Source organism: Acromyrmex echinatior, chromosome 5 (genome assembly GCF_024713525.1).
Source record: "Acromyrmex echinatior isolate Ae372 chromosome 5, ASM2471352v2, whole genome shotgun sequence".
Taxonomy (NCBI): Eukaryota; Metazoa; Arthropoda; class Insecta; order Hymenoptera; family Formicidae; genus Acromyrmex; species Acromyrmex echinatior.
Genome location: NC_141856.1, coordinates 9,156,126 through 9,174,122, shown reverse-complemented (window position 1 = coordinate 9,174,122; position 17,997 = coordinate 9,156,126). Strand labels below are relative to the sequence as shown.

Genomic DNA, 17,997 nt, shown 5'->3' with positions numbered 1-17,997 from the left:
AACCAAAACGTATTTTAACATTCTTACGGACAATACCAGTCGGTTTCTGGTCACTTCGAAAAGAGTAGCGACGGTGTTCGTGCCAATTTCCGTGCACAGATGCGTGTAATACGATTTCGTTCATGCTGTAAATAATCTTATCGGTGGTCGAGCAGGTGCAAGCAAGTGCTAGTCGGCTATGTACGACCGAATCGTCTCCCTTGTCTAATTCACATGAAATCCATTTACCACATACGAGTTGTCAGATTATTGGACGTGATTGCAGAAAAATTACGAATTGTTTATCTCTGCATTCCGGTAGAGTTTTGCTATAAATAATGCTACAACAATTTTATATCGGCCGATACCGCAGATATTATATCTACAGTTTTATGAACGCATTCTGTTATTTCTACAATGATATTGCATAATATTTTGTAATTCATCTGTGACACTTTATTCTTACACATTATATCATTTTATTTCACATTCATCACTTGATAGCATTGCGATATTTCATGATAAACAGCGATATATACCCTTTATCTTCATTTCAAGTCATCCTAAAAGATTTTACAGATTTTCATATCAATTCATAGAATGTCATGTTAATTATATTGTCACTTTTATATCTAATATTACATTAAAAAGTACACAGAAAATGCTGTTGATTTTATTTATATATGATAACAAATTTTGTACATCTTGGATAAGATTCTATCAGTAATATAGGACAAAATATCGTATTGTCCTTATTTAAAGGGAATAGTATACATTGTAGAGAGGAAATGCGGTAATGGAGCGTTACGGTTAATTACAACTGAATCCGTAGAGCACGCTAACGGAATCTTAAACAAGTCAATTCCACTGGCTTCCAATCTCACTATACCGATTCCATAATATAATCAAATCTGTTGTTCATTAAGAGTCGCATCACATCGTGATCCCGCAATAGCCAACTATTATACCTAATATGACCAGCCCAAGTCTATGTTTACAAAAAGGTTATTTCATGTTATTTTACTACATTAGTTTAATACGTGCGTATGTGCTCCGCAATTCTAATTTCGTTAGGATTTCGATGCATATGTATGTATGTACATATAACCATTGCTAGATATACATAACTAAATGTGCATAGGATCAACTCTCTTTTTTACAATAATAATATTATGTCATAATTAGATTATGACATAACTAATAAGCTAATAGTGTAAAATTACTTAATAAAGCTTAAGGGTCCACTCTATCTTGCTGGGGTAAAATATTGAAAAACTTTTTTTTTGCACAATTTGATAATCTCAAGTGTATATTAGTGTTGTAGCCTTAACGTGGTAAATATAGACATAAATAATAAAAAAAAGTAAACTTGAAACTTTAAATGCGTTTTTCTCGGGACAACATTTTTTTGTTTAACCGAAATGATAAAAACTATTGAACGTATCGCTTTCAAATTTTGTATGATTGTAGAACAATATTTTTTTCTACTGAATAAACTACAATATATCAATATCGATGATACTTTTTTTATCGTAAAAACAAGAGTACAATTTAAAATAAAAAATCAAACTTTTTTCAAATAATCGCCATTTTGTTCATTTTTATCTAAAGTCGAGTATCATAGTCTATCTAATAGAGAAATTTTTTCTGAATAGAAAAATCGTTTCTTGAATTCTTTCAGATAACTGGTGCGACCTACAATACTTCTGTTTTGGCGTCATGTTCAAATCGGAGAGGTTTCTTTTTCGAAATTTTATGTAAACTAACACATTGACTTCACAAAATTTAAGATTAAAGAGAAAAGTATAACAAATAACATGAAAACAATGAAGTATGTATTTTCATTATTTTTCTCGAAAAAAATTGCCAAAAATCGCCTTCTTGTTCAACCTACAAGGTAAAATAGATCCTTAAAATCATCTTTCGAAAATATTAAATGTTGATAATTTAGACAATAATAAAAATAGATAAAAATTATTAAAGCTATATTACAAGAAGCAAATACATCTGACAAAAAGTTGATATGTTGGCGACATTAATGACCAAAGTTTAACCTTTTAGTTGTACAAGTATCCCACTTCCAGCCATTATACGCTCTTAGATTGACGCCGGTCATCAGCAAGAGACATTAAACTACATATAAAGTGGATGACACGACGCTTCTGAATAGAAATTCTAACCAAAAAACAAAGAGTATTTACACTTCAAAAGAAATTTCACTATAGTACCCGATCGTACATCAAGATTATGACCGATAACGAAAGTACCCACTCTAGAACAGCGTTGTTGGTTATTGAGTTACTCTTAGCTTTAATGCTCGTTTTCGTAGGAATATGCTTACAATTTGTGTTAACTTCGCGCGATGCACTTAATATACTATAAAGTTGAACACAGTTACCCGAAGTTTAATCAAATTTAAAAAGACACGTCATACTGCATCTCGTACATAATTATATATTATATTAATTATCAAATATCTACCTTTATATACAACAAATATAAAAAAATATATATATATCTATAAAGTAAGCTTTTCTATATCATGGGAATGTAAAAAATAATTAATATGATATATGCGATTAATATAAAGTATTAAAAAAATAATTCATGCGAATAAAATTATCTGCAATGGAAAAAGCAATTTGGCGAAACGGTATTTTCGGAGAAATGAACAGTAACACGATGCGAATTAAATCCGCTACGCTGGTACAAGCACTGTAATGAAAATTTCTGTAACCAACGTCTAGTTATAATTAAGTGCTAGGTCACGGGCGACATCTCGACAACCAATCTTATGCTTCGCTGGAAAATCGTTATTCATTAAGAACCACGTGTAATTAAGCAAGGACTCAACACACGTATCGCCTTAAAAAAACGCTAGTATGCTAGTATGTAGTACAGACTACACACTCTTCTTAATATTGAACATTTTAATATTTTACAAGCGTAATGCATATCATAAAAGGTCGTTTACGACTGCAGCCTCTGGCAAGAATGCAGTGTTATTAAATTTTAACGGATTGAGAACAGGTCATGCACAATATTTACATATGCATATGCAATATATAATTATATACATTTTCTCATCTTCACTCTTATTTGTAATAGATCGTGATAGATAAAACTCTGAAGAAAAAAAGAATTTGGAATCATATAAACATTTAACATTTCATTTTCATAACTTTAATTCAACTTTTTAAATAAAATATGAACGAAAAAATAAATTTATAGATTTTAGCTACTTTTTAACTTGATTAATTATGTAAGTCTGATTAATTATCTAAGTTCACAATATCTTGTGTTATTTCCTACAATTTCGTTGTGCGTGTATGTGTGTGTTTGTATGTACATACAAAATTATATAATTCTTTTCCAGAATGATATGATTAATATGATTTATGAAAATACATTATTTAATACAATTCTGTGGGAGTCGACACTGTAATTAACAGTGCGTAATTAAAATAATATAATATCTATTAATAAGTTTGACAGTTACGTAACTTACAATTATATTCATATGTTTCGGCTCCAAATTTGAACCATCCCCAGCGAAAGTAATATCAAAAAGATTAATGAGTACTGTGTGTTTACTGCAATAATCCGGACTATAAGAATAACGTATATGTTGTTCAACCAGTTTTATGACTCGATGGAAACAGAAACTGAAAAAGACATTAAATGGCAACACACGAAAAACCAGTTGGATGTTACTTATTTAAAATGAAACTCATCCCGAACCGCAACAAGCCACACAAAATCTGTCGACCAAATTTATATATTTGATAGTAAAAAATATAACAACATATATGTAAACATGTATAGATTAAAACAATCATGATCAAATTAAAAAAAATTTTTATTCGAAATCATCGGTCCTTCCAAGTCAAGTTCAAACACAGTAATATAAATAATTGTCGAAAACACATTCATTAAACTTTCCGATATTTATTTCGCTGAGGATGGCTCAAATTCGGAGAAACGTTCGCTGAAATGTTCCAATATAATTATAAGTTATCGATAATTGTAAGTTGTATAACTGTTAGATTTACCAATAAATATTATATTATTTATTTTAATCACGCAGTTAATTTTTAACAGTGTCAACTTGCGTTTTTTTATTCAAACATCTTTATTTCTCTTTATCTTAATTTCTGAGGAGTCTTTTATCTTTTATTAATTGTTCATAAATATGGATATATGGAGATAATTACAAGTACTAACTATTAATGTTTGGCAAACTGACAAATGAAGCTAGAATAAAATATAAAAGTAAAAGGAATTTAAAATAAATTCAATGTATATTTTTATTTGCATATTTCTCATAATAGTTTTCATTTTATACTACATTTTGTATATTACATTCTCTAATATAATCGTAACTTTTCAATAATTAATTAATTACCGGTTAGAAACACTTCGAACTATCTGATGGTCCTTCAGTGTGCTATGGTACAATATATATACGGCATGTGTCCGCATAGTAATATAACAAATGCCATAACTCTTACTCATAACTATGATCATAATTCGTGTGTTATCTTCGTTGCTCTATGCCAGAATCGAATTTCATCGATATCGAAGAACTGTCGTATATCTATACACGAACTGCTGCTAGTATTCGAGGCACGATTTCACAAAGCCGTATCCCGTGTTGCTGAAGGCGCCTTAATAAAAACCGTATCAAGAAAAATCTAAAGAGCTTCTTCAAATGGACGCACAAATGTACGTGCATGCGAATATATTTCGGAAATATAGCACATGAGAGAGGTTTAGATAAGAAATTTCGCTATTAGTTGAACTAATACAGATGCATTTCAAAATTGATTAAGATGATATTCCTGATATCAACTGTAATTTTCTTCTTGAGAGGAAGGACCTAGTTACAAACTTTCGTCTTTACGAAAAATTGACTTCGTAGCCTTCAATATTGTTAATACTATACTTGTCGAATAAAAGCAATTGGGCCTCTCTTTTATTCAAACAATTCCTGATCGCTCCTTGTAATAAAGCAACAGAAAATTTTTAATGATTAAGAAAAATTTTTCTTTTTGCGTTCATATTAATTGTTTCACTGTAAACTTCCGTGTGTCGTCTCTGAAGCGTCCTCGCGCAATATTTACTTTTCCGGAAAAAAGGACTATTTTGCAACGCAAGACAATTTATCAGCCCTCACGGACTCATAGATATGAAAAATTTAATGATGGCGCATAGAAGCACTTACAACCATGTGCTGCGATAGCGACCGAATGCGCGTAGTCTCAAGATACGTAAATTGCCGCAGGAAACGTGCTACTTTATTTATCTTTCATAATTGCAAAGTTTGCATGCGCAATTAAAAAATTAAAATAATAATTTTTTTATGCAGTGTGATATTATGTGTGTATGTTTTGCTTTATAGTATCATATAAAATTCAGAAAATATATGCTGAAATTTTCATGAAAAATTGTAAAAAAATATATATTATTTTATTTCACATGTTAGTAATAATGTGACTGTATTCATATTGTGAATAATTCACAACACCTCACATATTCGCAAAGAACATAATTGTAACTAATTTCTCAACAAACTTTTGATTTATTGTTAACTCGAGGAAATATGTGGGTTGTGTAACAAAATCGATGTCGACAAACTTTAAAGGTAACTATCACATTTTCGAAGTCTCTACAATGATCGTTTATTGAAAATAGTGGAGAGATACAAAATTTTCGCTTCTTCATGAGATATGCACAATCGTTGATGGATTACCACTGATTTTTAATGATAAAAATTGCTAATCAAGCAGTAAAAAAACAATAACTTCTTATTATGCCAAAAGTTAAAATTAGTTTTGCATCTTCATAAATAAAATTTCACAGATCAATGATCACAGATATCGTTTTGTGCGTATGTGTGTGTGTACTAGTAATAGAGAGAGAGAGAGAGAGAGAGAGAGAGAGAGAGAGAGAGACTGAATTATAAAATATAAAACTATTTTCTTTCCTTTCTAATACTTTATAATATATTTATTAAAAGTATATATATTTTTTATAATGCTGTTATTTTATGGAAAATAAAAATCTTAAAAATAAACAAAGAATATTGCTCATACATTTTGAAATTGAATAAGATGCTTAAAAATAAACATTTGATAGATTGAGATAGATCAATATCCTTTCTTGGTAGCACTTATGATTGATCCTTGACAAACATTACCCCTAAATTCTACCGATTTACTGACGGAAGTAGAGTCAACACAGGGAGGCTTTTCACAGCAAATTCAATTTTTTTATAAGATCAATATTCTTGTCAGAAAAAAAATATAATTAATTCAGATTTATAGCCAAAAAATTTAAAAGTAATTTCTCAAATCAAAAAAGTTTATTTAAATTTGATATTATTGGTAGAAAAAAGATTATTCTGTATAATGATGCAGTAATCTCTCTCATTAAGTTTTGATAACAATAAATTTACAATTTTTTATAAATTTCATGTTCTCATACGCCAAAATCCTTGAAAGTCATAAAGAAGAACTAGTAAGCGCGACCGCATACCGCATCCAACAGAGCGAAGTTTGTTAAAATTCACAGACTTCCTCGTTCCGACGTATACGAAAATACCTTCTTTTCTCTAACTATATTTTCCTCTTTAACTTTTTGGTTAATTTCGCCTAAAACTCGAGATAGAAATATATAATAGTACAAATTTTAGTAAACAAAATCAAAACAAGAGGTAAAATGATGCAATGTATATATTTCAATGACTTGCAATAATTAGAATTTATTTACAGATTTATTTATACATCTATTAAAATTGCAATATTTTACTTTTGATGCTTGAAAAAATCTTCTTAATTCTTTTGTACTCTCTACAAGAATCTGAGCTTGCGAATGGTTGCATCCTCGATTTTGTTTTAATTATTTAATGAAATTTGTGAGACCATTTCCATGCTTTGATGCTTAACAATCTTAGTTGGTATTGGAACTCGGAACGTTAAGTGGCAATCTAAGGTCTGCGGCAAAAGTATACAATATAGTTGCCGATCTTAGCGATGGTAAACAATAGATGCTAGATATTGTGATAGAAGTGTTATTGTAAAAGCTATAAATTTTTTGTTACAATTACTTATTTTGTAAATAACAAAATATACTAAAAAAATGTAATATTAAAATTCTAGAATGCTCTTATCATATTATTACTACATATTTGAGGTTTAGCCATAAAGAAGATGTAAAACAATAGTGAATTATTTATCAGAAAGAACAATGGGGATAAAAAAACAGATTGGCATAATAGATATCGGTATATGGCAATCGAAAAAGATAATAGATATTTTACCAGCCATTTCTATTTTTATCGCTATTCACTTCGATATTGATTTATAGACAATACAATAAACATTTCACAAATAAAATTTAATTAAAAAAAATAATAAAAATTATATACTTTTATAATGTGCAAAATAAATAACAAATAATTCAATGTTACTAACATTCGATATTATGTTGTAATAATTTTTTTACTATTTGTAAAGAGATGTTATATATTCATATGCACTGTATTTAGTTAACTCTTTATATGTATTTAGTTAACTCCTCTGGCTTATATTGCCGGCAAACTTTTTCTTCTATAGAAACATTTTTTTATTTTGTTCGGTTAACAATCTCATTATACTTGATTAAAAGACAAAATAAAAGATGAAAATAAAGCGTTGAAAATTCTGCTGTCGATAACAAATGCGGACGACGATATTAGAAAAGGTGTCGGTACTGTTATCTCATGGAATCACGTTCATCTTGAGATAGAACGAAGCTGCTTTTAATCAACAACGAAAGAGAAATAAATGCAAAGAGAAAGAAATAAATGCAAAGAGAAAGTGTAACAACGAACATTGTACAGAAAGCAACATATATATCAGCTGTGATTAAAAACAGAGTCGTTATTACACTGTTCTTCAAGTATAATGATCGAACTCTTAAAAAATATACTAAATATTCCAATGCTTAAAAAATAATATAGTAGGAAAGAAACATTAATAATGCAACTGCTTAAGATATTTGGAAACTGAATTTAAAAATTTCTAAATCGTATTTTGATATACTTATAATTACTTCCAGCTTGCATCTTCTTCGTTGCACGTTATTAATGTTCCTTTACGCTCTACTTCATAACAGCTCTACGTTACTATACGTACTCGAACGTACGAAGATTCGCAAATCCAGTTGTCTCACGGGATGCACTTCTTTTTTCTTGTTCTATTTTTTCGTGGCAACAATAGCGAATGGTAACGAATCACACGCAAATCCACGGCAAAATTATGGAAATGAATAGCGGAGCATATTTCCATACAAATTGGTCCCCACGATCCTCAACTAGATTATTCTATTTTTTCTGCAACATGACGCCAGACGTCGTAACACGTCATTCGTCAGAATGATTCAATGGTAAAAAAATTATACATTGGCATGACGTTTGACACATAGTAGCACAGTGATTTTTGTAAAACTGCAAAAAACAGCCGGTTATCGTATTTTGTTGAAAATTGCAAGTGACATCAAGCCGTAATGAAAGAACCATGATAGTCAAATAGAGGATTATTTACTTACAAGTTTGCGTGACTGTAATTAAATGGCGCAGAAGCCACAGAAACCGGTAATTCGATCGTCTTGAAACTTCCACGATCTTTATTGCTAGAATGACGGAGAAACTTAGATAATTTTCGAATTGATGCAGATTAGGTGGATTGCGGTAAGACAAGTCAAACAAGTATTATATATCGACCATTTACGCTGCCTCAGCGGGCGTATAAAGACGGATTAGGAGAGGCAATGTATTCCCTAATCGGCGTAGATAAAAGCACGTACGCGTTCGTCTTCGTATTCAATTTATCCAAGTTTTTCCATCTTGATCGCAAATATTGGATAACAGTAAATCGAAATGGCTATGAAAAGGAAAATAATAAGCACATATATGCACCAAATAGCATTTTACAATATATATGTTGAACTAATACATATTTTTCAACAAAATAATATTTAGCTATTCAGAATCATTGTATAAGCTATTGTTTCATTTGAATTGCGACACAAACTATTATTCATAAAAACAAAAATATGATTTTTTTACGATACATGCATGCGTATTTAAATTCTTTCAAAGTAAAATTTTAAAAAACAGTAACAAAATTTTTGATATTTTATTAACATGAATGTTCATAGTTTATATAAATTCTCTCTTTCTCTCTCTCTCTCTCTCGCTCTCTCTCTCTACATATTAAAAAATGGAAAATTTATTAACTTTTGACACAGAAAATAGATAATATTGATATTCATTGATAGACCAAGAACAATGTTCTTCATTATTTGTTTTGGTTGCAAAACCATATATTTCTCTTTTATCAATCTGGAACCCTCTCTAGCGCTCGATAAAAGTATCCCAAACCAGGCTAGGTATTACTGTACTACTGGCTACAATTATCAGCTGGAACATGCCGTTAACGAGGAAAGCCTTTCAAAGGCAACACAGAGTTTCGATTAAACTTTGTAGGCGCTCCCACAAAAGAAAGATATGTATGTATTTTTCTCGATACGTTAAGAAACTTATTTACTATTTCATTTTAATGAAAGAGTTGAAAAGTCCTTCCTCTAACTTTTCATCTGCAACAAATTTCAAACAGTATTTTTGGCATCTTTTTATCTTATAAATATTTTTACGTAATATAAAATAAATCGATGATGAATATCTTTATATAAATAAAAAGAAAAAATTATTTGTACTTAAATATTTGATATTATTAAATCTTGATAGTATTTATTAAATATATATTTATATACTTCTATGTACAGACTAATTGATAATTTAATTTTTACATTGCAAATTTCTTAATTTTGCCAAAAGATTAAAAGATGCAATAAAATTTTCTAATATACTTCATTTCTTATTGTATCATTTGGTGGACGAACAAATGAGATTGCTCTTTCAGCGACGCGGGAACGTGCAACATAAAGTCGGTCGTAGTTACAGTTTATGTGACACGTTTAACTGCAAGCTCTTGCAAAAGTATCATTTCATATCACGTATACTTGTAATATTTTATCGAGATGAAGAAGAAATATTGGATTACGTTGAGAAAATTTCGTTTTTGGCAAAATAAATAAAAATTCGAAATTCTTTATAAAATATGTGATTAATAAAAATGTCAAATATAAAATACGTTATGTTTTGTAGTCAGTCAGGACATCATAATGGATTAAATCAATTTTCGTTCGTAAATATTTGTACTACATGGCTAATATCAAGTTTTGAACCTAGACCAAAGATAGACGCGTGTCTTCTTGCAAAGTATGTAATCTGGATTTCAGCCAAGCCGAGAATCGTGATGCACATTGTTTATTCAACATATATCCTGCGTATATATAAGCTCTCTCTATTTAATTCCTTAGGATAGAATTAGAAATGTTCTAATCTTTAATAAACACATTTAATTTATGATATATAATTTATGATATATTATGAAAATACGAAATGTAAACAAGAAAATGTAATAACCTTTAATTACGTAAACATCGTATATACGTTAATAATATCATATCGTGCAAAGGTGCAAGTTACTTTAAATCTTAATCGGATTTCTTAATTGCAAAGAGATTCATAGCTCAAAAGTAACGTAGAAGGAACCAAGGAGACTTCATCTCGATTAAAATGAGAAATGACTCAAAGTGATTTAGCGATGTAATTGCAACCGACTCGTTAGCATTGGTTGATGCGGGGTCCCGCGTACAGATCCCTTTCAGCTGAACGGTGCAGTGGAATGCATCGAAATTAGAGAACCGCATCGTCCGCAGGCAATAGATAGTAGCGCATAGTTGTGGATCCACATGAACACCGTATTCAAATTAAATTACAAATACCGTATTGAAATCGCATTAGAAATAACGACAACAAAGATTATCTATCAGAGTGAACACGGTGCACGCCATACCAAGCTGATCATTTATTTATTAAAACTGATAATAATGAAGAAACAGAGAAATAGTCCTCTTCTTTTGAAGACAAACTTTTAATATATTGTAATTTAAAAGACCAATATAAAAGACGTATTTTTTTATACATACGCATTTTTAGAGCGTGAAACATCCAATCGAATAATTTCTCTTGAAGCGAATATCGTCAAAATTATAAAAGATAAAAAAAGTCTTTTTTTTTAAATTTAATAATTTTAAAATTACTTTATAATAAAGAAATTCTTTAATAAAAAAAATTGTATTCATGAAACTAAAAAATTAAATCAATCTTTTTTATAATTACTATAAAGTACTTTTAAAACCACTCAACTTTTATTTAAAAACTTTTTCCCTCTTTTATAGTTTTGGTATAAAACGATATTCACTTCGAAAAAAAATAACTGATTTTCTTCAAAGAGGAGTTTCATCCCGTAAAAGTGCATATATGAGCACATATAAAAAAATATGTGTCTCTTTTAGTTTGGTCTAGACTACAAGATATTAAGGATGTAGTAGACATATGGTCCCTAAAAAGAAAATTAAATTTGGAAGTATGTTTAATATTTACACTTTAGATAAATTATATACATATGAAAGTTGTATGAATAAGATTATATTTTTATTTAATAATATATATTTAATAACATTTTTGTAGTTCATTAATTTTATTTGTTATTATTTTTATTGTTAAAAATTAAAATTTTAAAAATAATAAAAAAATATACATTTTTCTTTTATAAGTACTTTTATAAGTACTTTAAATATTCAAAATAATTTATGCGAAGTTTTATTGCGATTCACTGATTAGTTATAAAGATATGGAACAAATAAATATTTTGTTTATTTACTGGACAGCTAGTTTATGCAATGTAACTCTACGTAAATAATCTTGAATACATAATGTACTTATATTTAAAAATTGAGATTTTAATCATTTATTTTATAATAAATTTCTATATATTTTTATTAGAGCATAGATTTAAAAAATACAACTATTTATTAAAATAATTTATCATTCAGATAGTAAACCGTCATCAAATTTGTTGTATTATTTTTAAACGTGATTTAGAATAATCTGTAATTTTTTTCGTAATTTTGTTATCATTTTGAAAATATGTATAAAACATTAAAACCTTGAAAACTTATTAAAATTGAAGAGAGAAAGAGAGAGACACTTCTTTATGCTTTCCTTAAATCAAAGCAAATCGCGCGCGCGCGCGCGCGTGTGTGTGTGTGTGTGTGTGTGTATTTTAAATATAAACTGCATAATCGAAAACAATAATAAATAAACATAATTTTGTACTGGCTGCGTAAATTCTTTCAAATAAATTAATAAATATAAATAATATAATGAAGTATTTTGTTTTTTTTTCAGGATTTGGCAATGATTAATGAGACGAAGAGGTGATGTAATGTGGCGAAACTTTGATTGGACGGCCATTCTGGCCATGTGGACGATATTCCTGATTTTGAACAACGGCTTAACTGGTGAACAGGTTCTCAATAATCCACAAAACAACAATGAAGACTCTTCTTATAAAGTTCATCATGAAGAAACGTATCACGTTTTTTATAAGAACGTTGATGATGATTCGAGGTTACGATACGCGAGAGAGAATTTTAAATCAAATGATCGTTCACCAATGCATGTAAAAGCAATTTCTCTGGAATTCAAAAATACGGAAAATCGCGATTCGCGACTCAGTGAATATGAAAAGCACATCACGATGTCAAATGCAATGACGACAACGAAGTACTTGAAAGACGACAAACGTGCGCGACTGATTACAAAAAGAGCACCAACAGAAAACATATGGTTGTCAAAAGTTATCGATATGAAAAAGTCACAAAATGCAAGAAATGATCTTAAATTCATCTCTAGCCTACGCCCATTGCCAACGTTTCGAGAATCGAAAAGTACCTCAAAATGGAGAAGACGTAAGAAAAGAATTATCAATGTGTTCTTGAACGATCATAAAAAGGTAGAAATGATAAGACCCGATACTCAGGCGTTGGATAAGAAAGATGGACAATGGAAAAAGCACGAGACGGATCAAGTCTTCAGTGAAGAAAACGGAATGACCGCATTCTTTCCAGACAAATTCACAAAGAGTCCGCGTAGCGAGAAAGATACCTTTCAACAAAAGTTTAAAAATTTCGATATCTCGCAACTCGATACTATGAAAAATATCGATTCCAAATATACCAATGAAAAACACAAACACAATAGAGATGAAAGAGGTTCCTGCCAAAGTCTCAAGCAGACAAAAAACAACACGAATAAAGTGATTTACATTAAAGCCAATGGCGAGTCTCAAAGAATAGATCCAACTTTTTCAAATTACTTACGTTCAAAGGAAGATCGGAGTCGTGGGAGTGAAACTATTATAACTACCACAGATAACGCGATCATAGAAAATTCATTCTACGATCATTCCGTACCTGTCACTAGAACTACATTAATCTTTAGCTCCGAAATCTCGAACATAAATAGAGAAGTTGGTGATGAAGAAAACACCGTAAGTCCGTATTACTCTTCGGAGGACGAATATTCGAAATCGCATAAAACGGATAAGTTTCTAGCAACCAAAACGTACAAACGCAACGAATATTCAAAGATAGGATTTAAAGTAAGTACAGATACACATAGGAACAAGAAAGAAAATAGGAATATCGATTTGTTCACTTTTCACATATTAAATTCGCTCGACAACCATTTTACTAGAAAAAGAATCAGCTTTACGAGACGTCCCTTTGTATATAAGAAAAGGAATTTATTAAAAGCAAATGATATATCTGATTCGCAATATCAATATCATTATTCAAAAAGTAATAATAATGTGAGAATAAATAGAAAAATAGCGAATCTTAGCAAAATGCATATAAGAAAAAAAACCGAAGAAGAGAAGATTACTGCCGCTGCAAACTACGCGACGCACAACATGCATAAATTCGAACGTAATTTGTTACCAACTAATTTATATACCAAGAAAAATGACAAATCCGACTTAAGTTATCAGATACCAACGCGTATTTCAGTCACGCAGAAAAGGAATCCAACGCACGTACGATACATCGAATCCGACGCGAACTGTGAGTCGCGGACAACAGAGTTCGAAACCGAAGTTCGTGACGCATTTCGAATTAACCTCTGGAATGTCTCCGATCCATCGAGGATCGCAAAATTCAGCAGCCTCCCCGGGAAAGCTCATGAACGCCCGAAATACTCGAGGAAATTTCACGCAATCAATATCAGCACACAGCCTCCACATATCGCTAAGACAACTGATGGAGGATCAGAACTCGACGAAGAGCCTCGAAGAACTTCAACCGAGAGCGAATCTATCTTTTTCGGTGCAACGAATGTCAGCGATAATTCGACCGGGATGCAGAAGATTAATGGGCATGTGCAGTCATCGAGCGAACTTACGGATGAGTCCGGATTAGAAAATGTCAGAGTTACGACGAGACGAGGTAAAAATCATCATGACACGCATGAAGAATCTGGATTTTATTCACGAAGCGGCGGTGTCCATAACTCAAAGAATCGACGATATAAACGTCATGAAGATCGGAATACTCCAGGGATCTCGACATTAACCAAATTCGACAGTGAGACGTGGAAGATACCCGATACGGCAAGGGCAACAGTAACATCGAAATCGCTAATCGAATTTACTATGAATCCATCCATTTCGACGATTCAAACAAATAACAAATATCAAACATCAACTGACACGAAAAAAGTTCTTACATCTATGGAAACACTGCCGCATACTTCGAAATATAAAGAGTTCCAGAAAGAGTGGCAATCAATCTCATTGACGACCGATCGCGACGAAAGATACACAAACACTCCGACAACAATGGGTTCTGATGCTTCTGATTCATTAAAGATATCATTGATAGATACTCCGAAAACGTTAAATGTCAGTTTGGTAAATACGCAATTCCAAATCAAAGCGCTCGATCGATCGAGCGTGATAACCAAAATAGGCAATTCTATTATTCCGAAAGAGGTTCCTTCATCTACGGAATCAAATGTATCCGACGCTACAAACAAGAACCTCTTCGATGTGTCTTCGACCGAGCTCATTAATTCGCAAGAGGAACACGGTAATGAATCCGTTTGGACCATTGACCCACTTCGTCAAAGGAATAGTAATCCTTCTCAAGGTGTCTCCGAGAACATTACTATGGAGAACATCGTCGACTCATCGGCCGGTGACGTGCACTCAGATCAGTGGCCTGTAAAACATAGCGCGGTGGTGGAAGGTGATCTTGTCCTCGGGGGACTAATGATGGTGCACGAAAGGGAAGATACAATTACATGCGGACGTGTAATGTCTCAGGGTGGAGTTCAGGCTCTGGAAGCCATGCTGTATACGCTGGATGCTCTCAATGATCGGGAGATTGTGCCTGGAGTCAAGATCGGGGCGCATATACTCGATGACTGTGACAAGGACACGTACGGTCTTGAGATGGCAGTGGATTTCATTAAAGGTACGTACGTGGTACAATCGTGAAATATGATGATAATGCACTTTCTTACATATGTTGCACGTATCTAGTATCGTACATTTCAGACAGCGAATTTTTATCTTGCAATTCGTATCTAATGCTATTTTTCTCTCATATTAAATTAGTTCAGGAAATATGATATTAAACCTAATGTACGAATCGTGTATACACACTCTTCTTTAATAATATTATATCGTTTTCTTTTTCCTTACATTTAAAAAATTGCTTTTTTTCTTGATTTCTTGATTTAACTTTAAAAACACAAACATCTTAATTCTTTCATATTTTATATTAAAACTAAACGTAAGCGTGGAATTTTGTTTTCTTGTGCAAAATTGAGTATGATTTCACGTATTTCTCCTAAGAAAATTTCTCATTTACCACTGTCATTGAAAGCACTATGATGCCGCAGGCCTATAATATCTCTAGAGATTTGGAAAATTACGTTAGCGAAATCACGCCATGTAATTTCTAGTGAAATGAACTTATTTCGTTATCGCCTTGATGCAGCACAATGATTGGATACACTCAAGGCGAAAAGCATATGTGCACATATTAGATGTTGGAATTAATTCGTAGCGTTTTTTAATGAAAGAATGTTATTTATTTCACATGAGCATTAAAAAATACATTAATGAAAGTACTTCCCATCACTTGTAAAACGCTACGAATTAATTCCAACACCTAATATGTATACCAACAATGTCATTGCTAGTCTTCTTACACTAGATAGAGAAATTTACATTTATGCGATAAAGAACATAGGCAAATTGCTTTTAAATTTGTTTTCTAATTTTTAAATTCACACGAATAATGCATGTTGATTGCCATTAATTTTGTTTATTTTAATGTTTCAATATTTGTTTTCTATATCTATTCAAGAAAAGTATAAAATTTCTCACCAGAAAATCGTGATTCAAAATTTTCTATAAATAGTAAATATACTTTCATTAATTTAATACCTCTTTTTTTCAACGAAGATTGTATACAGGAGCAGAGTTAGTTACGACAAGCACTTTATATTTGATAAAGTAGATTCAGATGTCATATACAGGGTTGGGAAAAAGTTACTTCATAAAAGTAACTTGTTATCATTACTGTTCTTTTTACTGAAAAAGCAACTTATTATTGTTGTAAATATTTATAACTGATTTAAAAAAGTTAACTTGTTAATATTACCATTATTCAAAAACTAACGAGTCGTTATAATTTTTGTTACATTTTTCTCAAATTTTGATAATCTTTTTTTAGAGTAGTATATCTAATTGTTTATTTTACTAATTGAGCAATCAACACGAGGTCTATAGCAGTTGTGGTTAATAGTAACATAGTAAAAAAAACTCGTTTTTGCACGTTCCATACACATATTGTACAAAGTAACGATTATATTCGCTATCGTTACCAAAGAAATGTAACTGTGTTACAAATAGAGAAATGTAAAGTCGTTACACACTCGTTATTAAAAAAAAAGATATTATATCGGTAACGACGTTACAAGCAACGTGTTACTTCTCAATCCACGTTTATAATAGATATAATGTATTTTAATAGATAAATAAAACAATATTAAACATCAATATTTTACAATTTTCAAAAAACGTATTCACTACCGGTAAGTTTCCCCGACCGACTGTCGGTAAATTTCCGGAAGTTGGGAAGAATCGAGCTTTTCACAAGGTAACTACTATCCCAGAAACTTGCAGAAACGCCAGCATTCGATAAATTTAAAACGAGATTTATCGTATGTTGAGGGGTGCATTTTATCATTGCCAGTGTAAATAACAAAAACAGTTTAGTATCGAATGTCGATTACATCTGTACAATTAATAATTCTTTCGTTTTCAATAATACAATTTTTCAATAATACAATTTCTTTGTAAAATGTAACTAGAAGAATTACTTTAACTCTTTGCAAAAGTATCTATTTTTCTTGTATTAATTACGCAAAGAAATTTATTTTATAATTTCACGAAAAGAAATAAAAGTTCTTTCTTCTGAGAGAGTTTATAATTCTAGCTTGTTTTTCAATTTACAAAGTTTTCACAAAGATATTTTTTGAATTAATATGTCTGCTTGGGGCAACGTATAGAACTATTTGTAATTCAAAAGAAAAAACAAAGTTGTTGTGTGTGCATAAGGTATAATTATTCTGTCTCAGTAAAATCTCAGTAAAAGTCATGCTGTAGAAAACGTGTGTGTGTGTGTGTGTGTGTGTGTGTGTGTGTGTGTGTGTGTGTGTGTGTGTGTGTGTGTGTGTGTGTGTGTGCGCGCGTGTGTGTGTGTGTGTGTGTGCGCCACAGTAATACTAGTGCACTAGTGAAAACGTCCGAAAAATTGAAGTTGTTGTATTATTCAACAGATACCAAGTAATGTGAGCTATGTTTGGAATACGAATTCTCTATTCAATTCATATATTTAATCTTGACCTGGGTTAATAGCTGTCGGTGAACATGTGATACTGCGTCGCTGTAAGCTTACGTTCTACCAGCTGGCTCCGACTCGTTGGTATTC

General features: G+C 31.1%; 1 protein-coding gene across 8 annotated transcripts in view; it reads left to right on the top strand.

Moving 5' to 3' along the window:
- LOC105143230 (metabotropic glutamate receptor B) overlaps positions 1-17,997 on the top strand; it is a 146,585-nt gene that overhangs the window by 47,423 nt on the left and 81,165 nt on the right. For all 8 annotated transcript variants that reach the window (XM_087406408.1, XM_087406407.1, XM_087406405.1 and 5 more), the window contains one exon: positions 12,341-15,468. In XM_087406408.1, the coding sequence (XP_087262534.1) occupies positions 12,357-15,468 (3,112 nt within the window). In that variant the 5' untranslated portion in view covers positions 12,341-12,356. The remainder of the gene's footprint in view (positions 1-12,340; positions 15,469-17,997) is intronic.